Source organism: Lacerta agilis, chromosome 1 (assembly GCF_009819535.1).
Source record: "Lacerta agilis isolate rLacAgi1 chromosome 1, rLacAgi1.pri, whole genome shotgun sequence".
Taxonomy (NCBI): Eukaryota; Metazoa; Chordata; class Lepidosauria; order Squamata; family Lacertidae; genus Lacerta; species Lacerta agilis.
The window spans coordinates 77,030,168-77,045,625 of record NC_046312.1 but is presented as its reverse complement, the minus strand read 5'-3'; the positions used below and the strand labels follow the sequence as shown (position 1 = coordinate 77,045,625).

The 15,458-nt window shown below is 42.9% G+C and overlaps 1 protein-coding gene across 1 annotated transcript in view; it reads left to right on the top strand.

The window, feature by feature from the left end:
* The window catches only part of PKP3 (plakophilin 3), a 59,305-nt gene extending 51,293 nt beyond the window's left edge, over positions 1-8,012 (top strand). Inside the window, exons 7-14 of the mRNA XM_033156458.1 lie at positions 603-777; positions 1,630-1,747; positions 3,559-3,726; positions 4,400-4,585; positions 5,761-5,914; positions 6,110-6,302; positions 6,948-7,035; positions 7,976-8,012. Of these exons, the coding sequence (XP_033012349.1) occupies positions 603-777; positions 1,630-1,747; positions 3,559-3,726; positions 4,400-4,585; positions 5,761-5,914; positions 6,110-6,302; positions 6,948-7,035; positions 7,976-8,011 (1,118 nt within the window). The 3' untranslated portion in view covers position 8,012. The remainder of the gene's footprint in view (positions 1-602; positions 778-1,629; positions 1,748-3,558; positions 3,727-4,399; positions 4,586-5,760; positions 5,915-6,109; positions 6,303-6,947; positions 7,036-7,975) is intronic.
* Positions 8,013-15,458: the final 7,446 nt, after the last annotated feature.

Sequence of the window (15,458 nt, the reverse complement as noted above, 5' to 3'; positions counted from 1 at the left end):
ATGCTCTGCCACTGAGCTACAGTTCTTCCCTTTATGAAGAACTGTAGAAAATAAGGGCCTAGGGCTTGAGGTACCTTGTTTCACAGCCCTGCTCAGAGAATAGGTGTGCTGGGTGACCTTGAGAAAGTTGCCCTGTGCCAGCCTGGTGACATGGGGAAGCCACTGTGGCAGATTGCTATGTTTCCACACAACAAGTATTTGTGGGAATGCTTTGAAACACCTTTTAGGCCTGGGTTGTCCCAGGAAGTGGCAGGCCAAGTCAAGAGATATCAGGGCCTTCATAGAACTGATCTCCACAACCTGCTGTTTAGCTGGCACATGTCAGGAAATGTTTCTGTAAACAGGGCCTCAGTTGCCTGTCTGTGAAGCTAAAGTATGAGTGGCCTAACTTGCAGGTTTCTTCTGACGACAAGTGAGTAAAGATTGTGAAGCATTTTGCACAGTGATGATGATTTAATAGGACATGGGAGCCACCTAGGCATGAAAAAAACACACTACTTACTGCTTACAGTTCCTCAGGAAGCTGTGAGTTTCCCCATATTGTGGAGCAGTGGTTTCTGTAGTGAAGTTTCCTTACACATCCTTGTCTCATTGCTCTGCAGGCATCCTCTGGAATCTGTCTTCCAGCGATAACCTCAAGGACCGCCTGGCCCGTGACACACTGGAGAAGCTCACAGACCTGGTCTTGATTCCCCTGTCTGGGACAGGCAGTGCTGCTCTTATCCAGCAAAATGCCTCAGAGGCAGAAATCTTCTACAATGCTACTGGCTTCCTCAGGTATTTCTCCTTACTAAAGGAAATGCATATTCCATGGATATTGGATCCTTATAAGACCAACTTGGGAAAGCTATGCATGATGTGGCAATATTTCAATATCCTCAGTGAAGCAATATTAAAGAAACAGAGACAGCGCTACTTTTACACTGTAAAAGCTTCCATGGCAGTCAAAGTGGTCCATAGTGTAAGCTGGCACCAATGTTGTCATTCGCACTCTGCCCTTCTCTTAGTACATTGCTGCTGACTAAGACTGTATGAACAATCAATTGGTGCACCTTCCAGGACAGAAGCAAGGGGTTGGGAGGGGACTGTTAAACAATTTTTAATAGTTAAACAATGCACACAATGAAATGGCACTTTTGATTTTTAAAGCCAAGAATGTCACACTTATTAGCGGTGTCTATGAATAGCTTCTGGGGCTCTGTCGTGGATTGTAAAATGGGCCGGTTTGACTGACAATGCAGCCCTGCCCATTTCTCTTTGCATGAATCTCATTTGGCTGCCCCTGACAGTGGGACTCAAAGTGCAGTCCTAACTATGTTTACTCAGAGATAATTTCTATTGAATTCAACAGGCCTTGCTCTCAGGTAAGTAGGGTTAGGTCTGCAGCCTACATTTGGGGTTCCATTGTCAAGATCATGTCCTTTCTCTGCCTTATACATATGCAGCTGCCAGGTCAAGCAGAAGAATTTACCCGAGAGATGCTGCTTCCCTCTGATATGTACCTGGCAGAATCTCTTGCTTTCTGTATTTAGTATATTAATTAGTTTGACCTTTTAAGATGTGATGGCAGGTCTCAGGTGACAGGAATATTACTCCTTGTGATGACACGCTTTTGTGTTTCCCTCCTAGGAATCTTAGCTCTGCCAGCCAGCAAACTCGTCAGAAGATGCGTGAATGCCATGGGCTGGTAGACTCCATGGTCAATTACATTAACAGCTCACTAGAAGTAGGGAAGTCAGAGGACAAGGTGAGTCCTCCCCTTGTTAGCTGGTTGCCTTGTAATGTGCTGTGACTGTGGCTGAACCACTATCTACACAAGGCCAAGAGATCTTTATTCCAAGGCCAAGTTCTCTGTGGTTATTCTTGTACATGTAAACAATTGTGATGTGGAATGATTTCTTCCTAAATCATTGAGGGCCATCTTCTTAGGCTGAGGTTGTAGTTTCATTCTTCTGTACCAAGCTGGGCGATGCTTTTATTCCTTACAGCCACCAGATCTGTTCTTGTCAGGTGGTGGCAGAGAAGCAGCAGACTTCTAGATCCCGGCTCATGTTCTAATCAAGAGTAATTCTGTTTTGGAAATTACTCTGTTTTTAAAGAGAGCATGCAGAAGGCATCTGTTTCTTAAGCCATTTTAATCATAATACAGGAAGGACGAAACATACATAAATTATCAATGGATGCTGTGCTTTCAGAGTATTATTCTCTGGTATGACTACCTCATGCATGTTTTCTCTGAGAGCCAAGAGTAGGTTAATAGTCTGCCTCAAGTAAGAGACCTCCCCCTAAGTCGGTGGGGAGAACCTTGCCCCCTCCCCAATATATTACTGTACGACACCTGTCATCATCACTGGCCCACTGGCCTTGCTTGCTAGGGCTGATGGGAGTTGGAGTTCAGCAACTTATGGAGGACCCAAGGTTCTCCACCCTTGCCATAAGTCAAAACTTCCTTTGTTACTTTTCCTGACATGAGCTCTTCAGACAAACTTTGGGAAGCAGTCCAAAGACACGGCAAGCCACTTCACACATTACACATAGACAAAGCAAGGTCTGCCAACAAGTGTACACTCAGATTGGTGCTACAGCCGATCACAATCACATGGCACGTGTGTGTGTGTGTAATGTGTTTTTTACACTTTTCAGTTTAGACATGCATATGGAATTTTTGGTGAAGCAACCCTTATTCATGTAGTGTAGTGAACAGAGCATCAGACTAGGACTTGGATGTCCTTGGTTCAGATCTGCCCTTAGCAGTGAAACTCGCAGGATGATCTTCAGCCAAGCACTGATACTTGGCTAAGCTACATCATAGAAGACCATGTATGCTATACTGGGCATCTTGGAGGTAGGGCAACATAAAATACAAGAAAGAATAAAAGTCATATTAGCTTGTAAGTGGTCAGATAAGAGTATATTGAATTCTTCCATTACAATTCAGGGTATCTCCAGTAACAAGCCAGCCAAAATGTGATTTGTGGATTTAAAAAGACTTGAATTTGACTGTTTCTATACATCTAAGTAAAATAATCTAAGTTTTCTGTAGACTGCATTTTTCTGTGCCTGGGCTGCACTGGTTCAACACAATCAAATATACTTGGTTGTTCCTTGGGTCAGAGCTGCCTGGGAATCTCCATTCCTAGCCTTTCTCATTCTTGGCAGAAATGTAGTGCAGATGTATCTAAGCACAGATGTAGCCCATATCCCTTATCCTGACTCCAAAGCCTGTGAGGAGTCTTCTTGTAAGCTGCTTCCAGTAAAAAACTGGAAAGGCAAAATAAAAATTACCAGTATGTGTGTGTGTATGCAAAATATTTTACATTTGGGGCTTCTCCAAATTTTTGCCTGAGGCAGCTGACGAGAAGAATCAAACACAAACAAAAATACATAAAATACTGAAATCTACGCAGAACAGCATCTTATAATACAATCCAGGGCAACCACTTAAAAACATAATTCCTTAAGGGCTTGCCAAATGAAAGAAAAAGAAATACTTTGCATTGGAAAATTTGCTGTAAATGGTTTGTTTAAAAGCACACCCTGCTTTTGTTGTCCCTACAGAGTGTAGAGAATGCCGTCTGTGTACTGCGCAACCTCTCCTACCGTCTCTATGATGAGATGCCTCCTTCTGCACTCCAGAGACTGGAAGGCCAAAGGAGGGGTGAGGGGCCAACCATGACTAGCGAGCTGGTTGGATGCTTCAGCCCACAGGGCAGGAGAGCTCGAGAGGTGAGAGGGCAAATGGTGTTATTATGGGGGATAGAAAGAAGGGCCTGGCAGCAAAGGTAAGAAATTGTTAAGAGATGAAGAAGTGAGCCTATGAAGGGGTCTGTGCACCTGAAGTCTGCATAGCTTAATTTGTGCCAGGGCTCCACCCAAACGTGTTATTGTTGGCGCTCATTCCCCATCCTCAGAATATGATGTAAGAGTTTGTTAAAGTATCCCTGAAAATGTGAAGACATTTTCCTTGGTCCTGAGTAACTACAGTGAAACCCCCAATTTCAAAGATGAGTGGGAAGAACTTTCAGATCAGTGGTTGTTGCTTTGATCCTCATCATGCCTGTTGCTCGATCTAAGCACTAGAATAGAAGTTGCTTTTCAGGGTGTGAGAGTGACATCCCCCAAGGAGATCCAGAGCATTCTTTTCACATTGAATGCTAGGAATTAATGATATAGTGAAGCGGACACATGAGAAGCAATTATGAAGCAAGTAAGATCCCGAAAGAGATTGAAGTGGATTTAAGGTGTGGGAAGCTGTGTCCATAGAATGGATGATAGCCATGATGGAAACAGCACATGAGCTGAGGTCTGGGCGAGGTATGAAGGGGGTGACGTGGTAGAAAACGGTTCTCTAGACCCCCATAGAATGGTCATTGAACATTCTCTCTCTTTCCCTCCCAAGCTCCACATGAACTCAGACATTGTGACTTTCACAGAGGTATCTAAGGATCCCAAAGGGATGGAGTGGCTGTGGAACCCTCAAATTATAGGAGTGTACAACAGGCTGCTGCAGAGATGTGAGCTAAACAAGCACACCACGGAGGCAGCCTCTGGGGCTCTTCAGAACATCACAGCAGGAGACCGGAGGGTAAGGTTAACAGCTTGAAACATCCCACCAAGAATCTTGTTGGGTACACTGGGATAAAATAGTGTGAAAATGAGCAGGGTGAAGGCAGCTCAAGAATGTGTTCTCAGTCTATCACTTAGAGGGTTTTTTTTAAGATTGCAAACTTTGAAGACTAGCAAGAAACTAAAAACTGTTGAACTGATGGGACTTTTCTACCCATTGATGGAATATTGTATATATTCTGTTGACTCATGGGGAAGGCTCTGAGCATTTCCCCAGCTTCTGTTCCATAATACTGACACCACCACAGCCTAAACAACATGAAGAGAAGGTGCCTGTGAAGGAACTTCCCTTGCAGGCTGTGCCTGCCTTACCTTCCTTAGACCTGAACAGGCACTGCAGTGAGAATATACCCTCCATGTCACAGATGATGAGAAGGGCATTCATAGGTGGCTTGTACAAAATTTGAAAAGAAGTGACAATGCCTCCCTGACCTGCTTGAATCCAAACATTGCTAGGACAGAAAAGACTAAGAACCAGTAGATGATAAAGCACTGGGAGTAGATGAAGGGGAAGGGCAGACTGACTTCTGTTTGCAGTGTCCCAATACTTGTTGTAGGTATATAGGTCAATAGTTCTTAACCTGTTTCGGCCCACAGACCCTTTTGAGGATTTCATGAAAGCTATAACTTCCTTCCCAGAAAAATGCACATAAACACACACACACACGCAACCTTTTTTTGCAATGGAGGGGGGATTTTTTTTGCACTTTGTTCACAGACTTCCTGAAGCCCATCCATGGACCTTTGGTTAAGAATCCCTAATGTAGACCAATGAAAATATTTAAATAGTTTTGGAAGTGTACTTTGAAGGAGAAGGAATAGCCAAATATCAGTACCAGTTCTGTAATTAGCCATAACCAGTTCTCCCCAATTCACAGTTGGGAAGAAAGTTTCCCGTTCTCTTTTCCCCTCACCCCATTAGAATAACCTGATGCTTTCTGTGCTGTAGCACTAAATTGCTGTGGAAACCTGCCATGGAGGCATCTTAAACACAAGGGTTTTTTGATAAACAATGTTACAGCAATAACCAGTAGGAGTGTGGGAATCTCTCTCCCTACATCTGCAACTTGAGCTCAGATGCTTTATTGACTTGGCTGACAACTCATCCTCTTGCTGGCTCCGGTTTCATTGTAGTGGGCTGGTGTCCTCAGCAGAGTGGCTTTGGAGCAAGAGAGGATCCTGAACCCAGTGCTGGACAGAGTCCGCACAGCTGACCATCACCAACTTCGTTCACTGACAGGACTGATTCGGAATCTCTCCCGGAATGCGCGCAATAAGGATGAGATGTGTGAGTGTCATTCCAATTGGAAAATATAGCAAAGGTCACCATCACAGGACCTGGAAGAAAGCTGGGAGGCACTGTCCTCCATGCAGAATGACCTTGCCTACTCCATGCGCACAGTGTTTCTGGGGAGTGTCCCATTCCTTGGGGCTTCACCTATAGTCACCTGCATCACTGATCAGTTTTGTTTTTGATTTGCAGCAACCAAGGTGGTGAGTCATTTGATCGAGAAGCTCCCAGGCAGCTCTGGAGAGAAGTGGCCTCCAACAGACGTGGTTGTCAACATTATTGCTGTGCTGAACAACTTGGTTGTGGAAAGCCCCGTTGCTGCACGTGACATTGTCTACTTTGATGGCCTGCGGAAACTATTCTACATCAAGAAGAAAAGGGACAGGTGGGGAAGACCTGGGGATTCCTTCTCCAATTCCATATGCTGAAACCACCAGTTGAATTCCCAGAACTCCATATTCAGTCACATTTTAGGCCATCTGGCTGCTTTATACCAACTGCAAGGGTGTGAAATTATCCCACCTGCTGCTAAACAGTACGTCCTCCTGTCCAAATTTCTATTAAGGGTATTGTTTGCGGATTTGCAAAGTTAAGACAGACCCATTTTCTTCCATTTAGTAGGGCTTAGTCTTAAGTATGCAGGAGGAAATCAGCTGAGTTGTTGCATGCATGGAACAAGGTCCACTTGCACAAGTAGACTCCCCCATCTCTTCCTCTATGCCCTTAAATTTGCTTTGGAAGATGGGAGAAGCCCCCCCCCCCAAACAGGTTTAGGGGAGCACAAGGGGAAAGGAGAGTAGCTAAATCCCACTGCACAAGCAGACCTTGTTCCTTGTGTGCATACCCTACTTAGCGTTATGTGGAATTCCTCACTATGTGTTTAAGGCTTGTTACCCAATTCTCAGTGGTTCACTAATAGACATGAGGAATTGATGTTACCTAGTATAAAATCCACCAATGGTTTATGAAGGAAGAGAGTCTATGTCTTAAAGTGCACTTGCAATGTGTTGTGTCTGTCTTTATTCTCTAGCTCAGACAGTGAGAAGTCATCGAGAGCCGCTTCCAGCCTCCTGACCAACATGTGGCAGTACAGCAAGCTTCATCGGGACTATAAGACGGTATGTTCCTTCCTCCCAATTGCTCTCTCTCTCTCTACTCCTCAGTGAGCTTACAGGGGAAGAATTGACTTCCTGCCCAGTCTAGAGGGGGAAGTATGGTTGCCCCTTCAAGTCTGCAGTCTGAAAGCTTGCACTCCTGGACATCCACATCACAAGAAAATGACTTCATAGGGTGCCTGTGCTGCAATATGCATGAGTAGATTTCTGATTCTAGAAGAGGGGGAAGAGGTATCTTCTAGATACGATCAGCTACAAAGGCCAGCTTGCCTATATTATTAGTTTTCTGGAAGAAGGAATTTCAGTAAGTATAGTTTGTCATGGAAGTGTAAGAAAACATATACCTGCTCTACCCCCTATTTTGAACCACTATTTACAGTATGGGAGTCCACCCTATACCCTTTTGCATCTAACTTTAACAAAGGATGCTTAGTGGGTACCTGCTGTGCTTTGGGTTTAGCCCTATAGTACTGAATAGGAAACTGACAGAGTTGTGCTGTTTGTTCAGCTGCCATTTTGGCCTTAGCTGAGGTTATTGCCCCAAATAAATCAATAACCTATAGTTTTAGTCCAGGAATCATGGCACTTATCTAAGGTGTAGGGAATGTGTGTCCTCCAAGGGCTTGGTAAGTACCACTTGTTTTTAGGGCTCCCCCTTATTTTAAATGTTTGAACATTTTAGCACACTATTAGAACATAACACACCACCCTTATTTCTCATGGTGGGGCTTCCATTTCAGCAATCAGGCACAATAAACTTATCTTATGAGGGAGGAAGGGGCACCCCCTGCTGCAGGTCATTCTCTTCTGCAGTATCACAAATATGAATTCTAGATTGGCAGTTCTTTTGAGAATCTGTGCCATCTTGGGTCTTATATCAATAGGGCACTGGGTAGGTGGAATGATGTGCCCTTGTGGTAATTTCTTCTTCTGTGTTTTACAGAAGGGCTATCGAAAAGAAGACTTTGTTGGCCTGTAAAGAAAAGGGAATGCAGAAATGGACTGTCCAGCCCTAACCCTTCATGAAATTTGTACATGAATCACTGTGGCGCTGCTGCACAAAGCTTGCCCTCTGCAGCTTCCCTCCTTTTTACAGATCTCAGGCCAATTTGGTTGATGTGCCTTATTTTTGCATTATTCATTAGTGTTTTTTTCAAGCCTGCTGGAAACTCTTCTTCTTCTGCTGGCCATCTTATCTCCATAAAAACAAATATTAACTGTAAAGACGTGAGTCAGCATCCAGGCTAATTCTCAGGACTCTCCTTCTTCACATCTTGTACTGGATGCACTTGGATCTCCAGTCATTGTTTGAAATTCATGAAAACTCATGTCATAGGAGGACTTCCAGTCTTGGGACGGATGCTGAGGGGCCTTCCTTCTCCCTCCTAAAAGTCTTGCTGTTTGTAGGTCACTCCCCACCATCCTGTGTGAACCCCCAAAATGATGGGCTTTCTTTTCACTTTTAAAGATCTAGGATACCTTCTTTTCTAGAGACATGAATCAGTTTTAATGAGAACTATAAGCTCTACAAATATGACACCAGAAAACCACTTGTTTCTGGTGGTATTGAACCTGTTAATGGAATTTTGAGGGATAAATGCAATGTTTAAAGTAAGGCAAGAATGCTTTGGCATATAGTTTTATGGTGGAATTGGGTGGCAGATCCTTTCATTTTAATTAGTTTGTATGGTCAATAGCAGGAATCCTGAAGACAGGATTTTCTGGAGCTACACACACTGTATATGTGTACTGTTTCTGTTTCGGTGATAGCGCTGGTAAAGCAAGAGGTGTGTGGGATTATGCAAAAAGGGTGCTGGCTGGCTTAGAACCTGCTGGGGGGAAAGAGGTCCTCAGGCTGGTCTCTGGCCAGCTTTGCTGTGGTTTCTGCAAAATGTTACTTTGGCTCTATGCTAGCAGGAATGCCATGGTGGCTATAAAGTGCCAGGTACTGGCCCACTGAGCTGCATTTGATTATAGGGTAAAACCAACAGCCTTGATCTAAAGTACTAGGACCCTGTCAATTGAGCCAACACTGGCTGGGATATATTATGGCACAAGATGACCAGATTAAAGTTTTAGTAAAATTAAGCTGTCTTTTGTGTGCCAGTATTCTACATGAAGGAAGTTACATAACAACTAACTCACAGTAGCTTTCACTCAGGGGTACATCCTTCTTGCAGTCAAATGGCAGATTACTGGAATGTCATATCAGAATGTTGGCTAAAGGGGAAATTACTATAGAGGCTGTGATGGCAGACAAACAATGGTTATGGCTGTAATCTGGTACCTGTTTAGTCCAATGAGGAAGCTGTAGGATCTGGTACTAGTCCCACTACATGCCATGTCCACCAACCTGACAGGCGTTTTTCACTGCCTAGCTGAAAGCCATTGATTGAGAAGGTTTCTCTTACTGGAGTAGTTGTGCTATTAACTGACCTACCTTTCACATAAATCAGCAGCAGCCCTTGATAGCTGTCATTATCAAAGTGAGTCATGCAAATACTATGGGTGGTATTCAACAAATTTTTACTCAAGAGTAGACCTATTAAAATACTTGGCCTAATTTAGCCATGTCCATTTACTTTAGAGACAAGCTGCTGTTGGAATGGCAGCTGATTTCAGTATTTGGGAGGAAAATAACTACCCCAGCATCCTCTCTCTGACGTTCTTGCTGTAATTGTTAAAATTTGCACTCAGCATAGATATGAGACTAGACTCTGCTCAGCCACAATGGGAAGCAAAGATGGACTCGAGGGGCAATAAGAGGGAATAAGTTTCTCCTGTACATACTGTATATAGAATGCTTTTCTTTTTACTCAGTATAGTGGATAGGCAATTATCTTGTAAAATTGCTGCTTTTAACAACTCATTAACTTTGACAGCATTATGTATGCTTCCTTGGAAATCACAACTGTGCAACTGAAAAGCTGAACTCACCTTAAGAAAGTGAATTAAGCAGCTGGCATCTTGTTTTAGTAAAATAGCTACCTTTGCATGGTGCATAGTGATGCACCACTCACCAGTTCTTCCAACATTTGACACTCTTCCTATTTTCAGAGGTGATCATCTGTATATAAAAATTGAGGAAACAACTCCCCTAATTTCCAAGTAAGGATGGATGTTATTGTAGAACTATCCCTTTGGAACATGCACACTCAAGCATCAGATAGGCTCCTAACAATTGTCTGGGAGAGGGGAGGAGCCAAAAGTATCAACAAATGCACATAGCTCAGCAAGTTAAGCAGGTAATTAAAACTTGCTAATTTGCCAGTCTGCTGCTTCTACTAATGTTGTTCGCCAAAGACCTGCCTCTGCTCTCCACAAAGAGACACAATCATCCCTGTTTTGTTTGTCAAATGAGCACCCTGGATGCAGGATTGAAAGCCTTAGCCATGAACACAAGGAGAAAAATGGAATGTCAAGTCACTTTGTGAAGATGGCCACAGCCTTTGGCCCATTTGTTGGCAAAATATACCTGGTTAAAGTTTAAATTGTAATGAACACAGCAAGCACCGTATTTTTCGCTCCATAAGACGCACCTAGTTTTTAGAGGAGGAAAGGGGGAAAGCCCCCTTTTTTTGAGGATCAGCTCAAAGTTGTTGAGCTTACTTTGCAAAGGGAAAAAATCCTGTTTTATAGGGTTCAACTCACAGTTCTGCAGCTTCTTTAGGGAAGGAAAGGGAGCTGTTTCTAGTTTCCAAACAGATAATCTAATCAGCCAGTCACATGTCCCTGGGGAAACAAATAGCCTCTGTCTGCAGAACATTCAACAATGGAGGCCTGGGCAAGGGGGTGGGGCCAGAAAGGGAGCCAGCGATCGACCACACATTCGCTCCATGAGACGCACAGACATTTCCCCTTACTTTTTAGGAGGGAAAAGTGCATCTTATGGAGCGAAAAATACGGTAATAACTATACCCTTGGATTATCTCTTAGGAACGGAATGAGCTCTTAAGAGCATCTCTACCTTTGTTCGTTAGGCTCTTCACGAACTTCTGAAGTAAAAATATTTCAATATTATATATTTGTTTGTTTTATGAGAACCTGAAGCACTTAGACAGGCAAGTTAAATGCTACATCAAAGAACATGTGGGTGAAAGGACTGAGTCTTCTTCAGTGCTTCTGCTAGAGAGAAATATACAACTGGTAAGACAGTTTACTGACCCATCTGGTGATCAGCCTCAGTGGTGCAGTATAGAAGGAATTCCATCCAGTACAGCTTTTCTCACCTCTGTATGACATGTTGCACCTGCAAAAATACTGTTTCCTGTGCAACTATTAAGAACCTTGTTTTCCCCTGAATCTGACAATCTTTTGCACACTTTTGAGCATGCTCAGTGCATGCTCTCTAATTCTGAGCAGACTCATTGATGTTGCTGAATAAATAAAGGCTTTGACCATTTATTGCTGTTATTTTTTCTTGTTATGCTATATTCTACATGTGTCAGTGGCATGTATACTTTACCACTCTGTCTCCAGAGAACTCCAGGAACTGTGATTCCGTGAGTTGGGGAAAGGCTCTAGACCAGAATCCTCAACACCATCACCAAACTACAATTCCCAGAATTCTTTGAGGGAAGGTACAACAGTAATGAATATCTATCATGGAAAGAATATGTAACACCTTGCAAAACTGAAAACACCCAAAGGATTACCTGTATCCACATAGAAAATGGCAGCTGGCATGCTCAAACTACCACAAAAGACATGATACAGGACATTTTTGCATTCAGAAACCATGTTGACTGTTCCTCAAAAAGGCTTGTCTTCAGTAGCTGTAACAATTCTCTCTTTAACTTCCTTTTCATGATTTTACTGAAAGATATATATCTTTTAAAAGGGCTTCCCTACACACACACACACACACACACAGAGAGAGAGAGAGAGAGAGAGAGAGAGAGAGAGAGAGACTGGCTATCCTTTAGTTAGCCCAGTTATAGTGATAGATTGCATATTTTTATTATTTTATGAATCTTGAGTGCATTTCAACTGGATATAAGGGACTGTTAATTTTAGCCCTCACCTTATGCCACATGAACTAAAAAAGTAATTTAGCTCAATGCAAAGAATTAATTATACTTTTCTGTAATCTCTCTCTCTCTCCCCCTTTAGCAATCTTACCACTCCATGGTTGTCTACAGATACAACTGCCTCATTGGCTGGTTTCCTGCTTCTTATGTATTTAATTTTTTTAATGTTCTTAGTAAAACGCTCTTCAAATTCTTTTGACACTTGCTTTGTTGTCAACTTATAACTATAAAAAACTATGAAATAGTGCCGCCTCTTTGCCAGCTTTCACATTGGTAACTAATGCTTTTAACAGCATTAAGTTATCTAATGCATTATTATTATTAGGCAATGTACACCAAAATCCCCAGGCCTCAAAAATACTATTTTTTTGCATGCAAACAAAATATGCTTCTGGCACTAAATTGGGACTAGCACAAATATAGCAAAATGATAAAACCTTTAAAAAACTAACCCCAGAAAAGCCCTTAAAAATGAAAACAGTGAGGTTAGTTTTTTAAAGGTTTTATCATTTTGCTAACGATTTTGAAAGGAATAAGGCTGCCTCCTTTCTCCTAGTTACTATCCCCATTATTAAAGATGACTAGTGCATATGCCTTCCGTGACAAAACACGTTCATGAATATATCTAATGCCTTCAGTATGCCTATGAGCCTTCAACCTATGTGGGGCAGTACTGCCCATCTGTGTAGCCTAGGAGCAGTGCAAACAAAGTGTTATCAGCAGCCTTCTGGTGCATTGTATTTCTTTTCTCAGGACACAACTACCTGGTATCACTTTCAATGTGACCTAAAGAGCTGAACTGGAAGCAAGAGGAGTCCCCATTCAGACGTTCACTAAACTAGACCTCTTCGTGGCTGGAGGAAAGTGAGGGGCAACAGTCATTAGCATATTCAGAGGAATTGTATCCAGATAAAGTGAGATTTCCAGTTTGGCCTCAAGATTGAGCACCACATCTCTCTGTTCTGGGTGTCCTTACATGCCATTGAGAAACCAATGGACTAGACAGTGCTAGTGTTCTTGGTGGGAAAGAAATTTTGGTGCGTATAAAGACCATGAGAATGTCAATTCCATTGTGACTTCATTGTTTTTAGCTGCCGGACCAAGTTAGTAGTGCCCATTTAGTCCTGACACAACTCAACCCTGATATGCAGAAGCTCCAGTTTTTCCCAAGTCGGGGCTTAACCCTTTAGATGCCAGTTAACTTAAAGTCATTGGCTTTCGACTTCCGGCGGCGACGCCATCGCCGGGTGGTCGAAGGCTGCTTCGGGTCCGAAGCGCCTTGTCCATCCCGGGGGTTAGGAGCCGCGCTACCGCAGCGCGCGGCTCCGGTTGGGGTGCGGGAAGAGCGTCCCGCACCCTGGGCTCCCCGGCTGCGCCCGCGGAGGCTCCGAACCCTTCCCCTGCCCCCCTGTAAAGGGGGAGTGGGGGTGAAGGGACAACGGAGCCGGGCTTACGGGGATATGCCCCAACCGGGATGCAAATGCGGCGGCAAAGCCCGCGGTGAGCGTCTAAGTTCTACCTGTGAAGAATGGGCTAAAGGAACCCGGTGGTCGTGAGTAAATAATCTTGGCAGAAATCGTGTTTTTGGAACGATCCGGGGGGAAGGAGAAAGGCAGCCTGCCTCCCTCCCTTCGAGCCTAAGAAATTAACCAATTTGAGGGATTGCTGCCACAGAACTGGTTATAAAGTATTTAAAATCGATACATGAGACTGGCAAACTTTTTTCTTGGGAAGCTAACTAGCGGAAAATATCTCTATTTAAAGTTGCGGTGTTTGCGCTCCAGCTTAGGAAAATGGCGACGAACAAAGAGACAGGAGAAGAAATATGATACCCACTTCCTCCTCCTCTGCCAGTATGTTGGGTTTCGTCCTTGAACTGGTATTGAACTCTGGACTAACAGATGAACAAAGGCTCACTGCCTTGAATGTGGAACTACTTTACAGAAAAGTCAAAGTCTTGTGTGGGGGTCTGAAATGGAACCAACTGCCCACAGAGGAGGCTAACAAAACTTTTGACACTTTGGAAGAAAATCTTGTCAAAGAGCTGAGAGGATGGATGGAAAGATGGAAAGAAATGAGTGAGCTACTTCGGAGAAGAAATTCGCTTGCTGGGGGTGGCAGCCCCAAGGCGATGTCAAGATTTGCTATATCCAGTCCCCGAGGTGTGAGCTCGGGGGCCAGGGACAGAGAATTAAGGTATTTACAAGAAGAAAAGGAATGCTACAAAGAACCGGAGAAGCTGAGAGAGGGAGAGTTGGACACCTCGGAGCTCGTGGCAAGGAGAGCTTTGGACTATGCCTGGATCTGTGGATGTTTGGAGAGGGAAGATGCATGGAAGTTCAGTGCTGATGCCATCAGGAGAAGAAGAATGGACAGAGGGGGTGTGGGGTGAAGTATTAAGCAAAATCTAAAGTAATCTGTTATGGTACTTTGAAATTGGAGGGTGAACACTGTCAACAATAGTTTGTTTTATTATCTGTTTGAACATGAAAAGAGATATTTCAAGTTTTTATGTTATTAGCAGCAGTTCAAAGGACAGAAGAGATAGATTTGATGAGGACGATCTGTGAGGATCTATGAGGATGTAGTATAAATAAAGTCGATTTAAGTGGTTTAAGTTTATAGATTAAGACGATTAAGATGAAGATTAAGATGAATGTTTTTCTTTATATATATAATTAAGTTTAATTTTTTAAATGAAGAGGTTAAAAAGTAGATTACGGATATAAACTCGAAGGTGAAAAGGCAGGGGAAGTCAACTGTCAAGATTGGAAAAAGAAATTTTTTTTTTTTTTTGAGATGTCTAATTAAGAAGGAAAATCATGGCAATTTTTGTATTAGATGTGTAATTGTATTTGTTTTGTATGTGTATAAATGTAGGTGTGGTTAAGGTTGTATGTGGTTATAAGTAAAAATGTCAATAAATTCTTATAAAAAAAAAAAAACTTAAAGTCATTGGCTTTCTAGAGGCTGAAGTTGACAGCCCTGTATGCCACACAACAGCTAGCTTAAAATATTTATTTATTTAGCCACTTTCTGGTGTGCATACAATTTTTTTAAAGAACACCTGCCCAGTGAACTGTTTAGGCAGCAAACAACATTAGTAAGCTAAACACAGCTTAAGAAACACTTTTTGAGGTGCCATTATTGCAATTAGGCCTTTGGGTGGGTGACTTACTCAGGGCCTTTCCAGAAGAAAACAAAGAAGCAGAGGACAAAGGACCATGTGCCAACCTTTTCTAAGACTTGCTGTGACAATTTTGTTAGCTGGAACGTAAGTAAAACTTGACCTTTTCATTCTGAACTTTCAGTGTCAGCACTTTTCAAATCTTCCCTCCCCCCAAAACTATGCTTTTCTTGAAGTTCAGGCAGACGTTCCATCAACATTATAGCCTT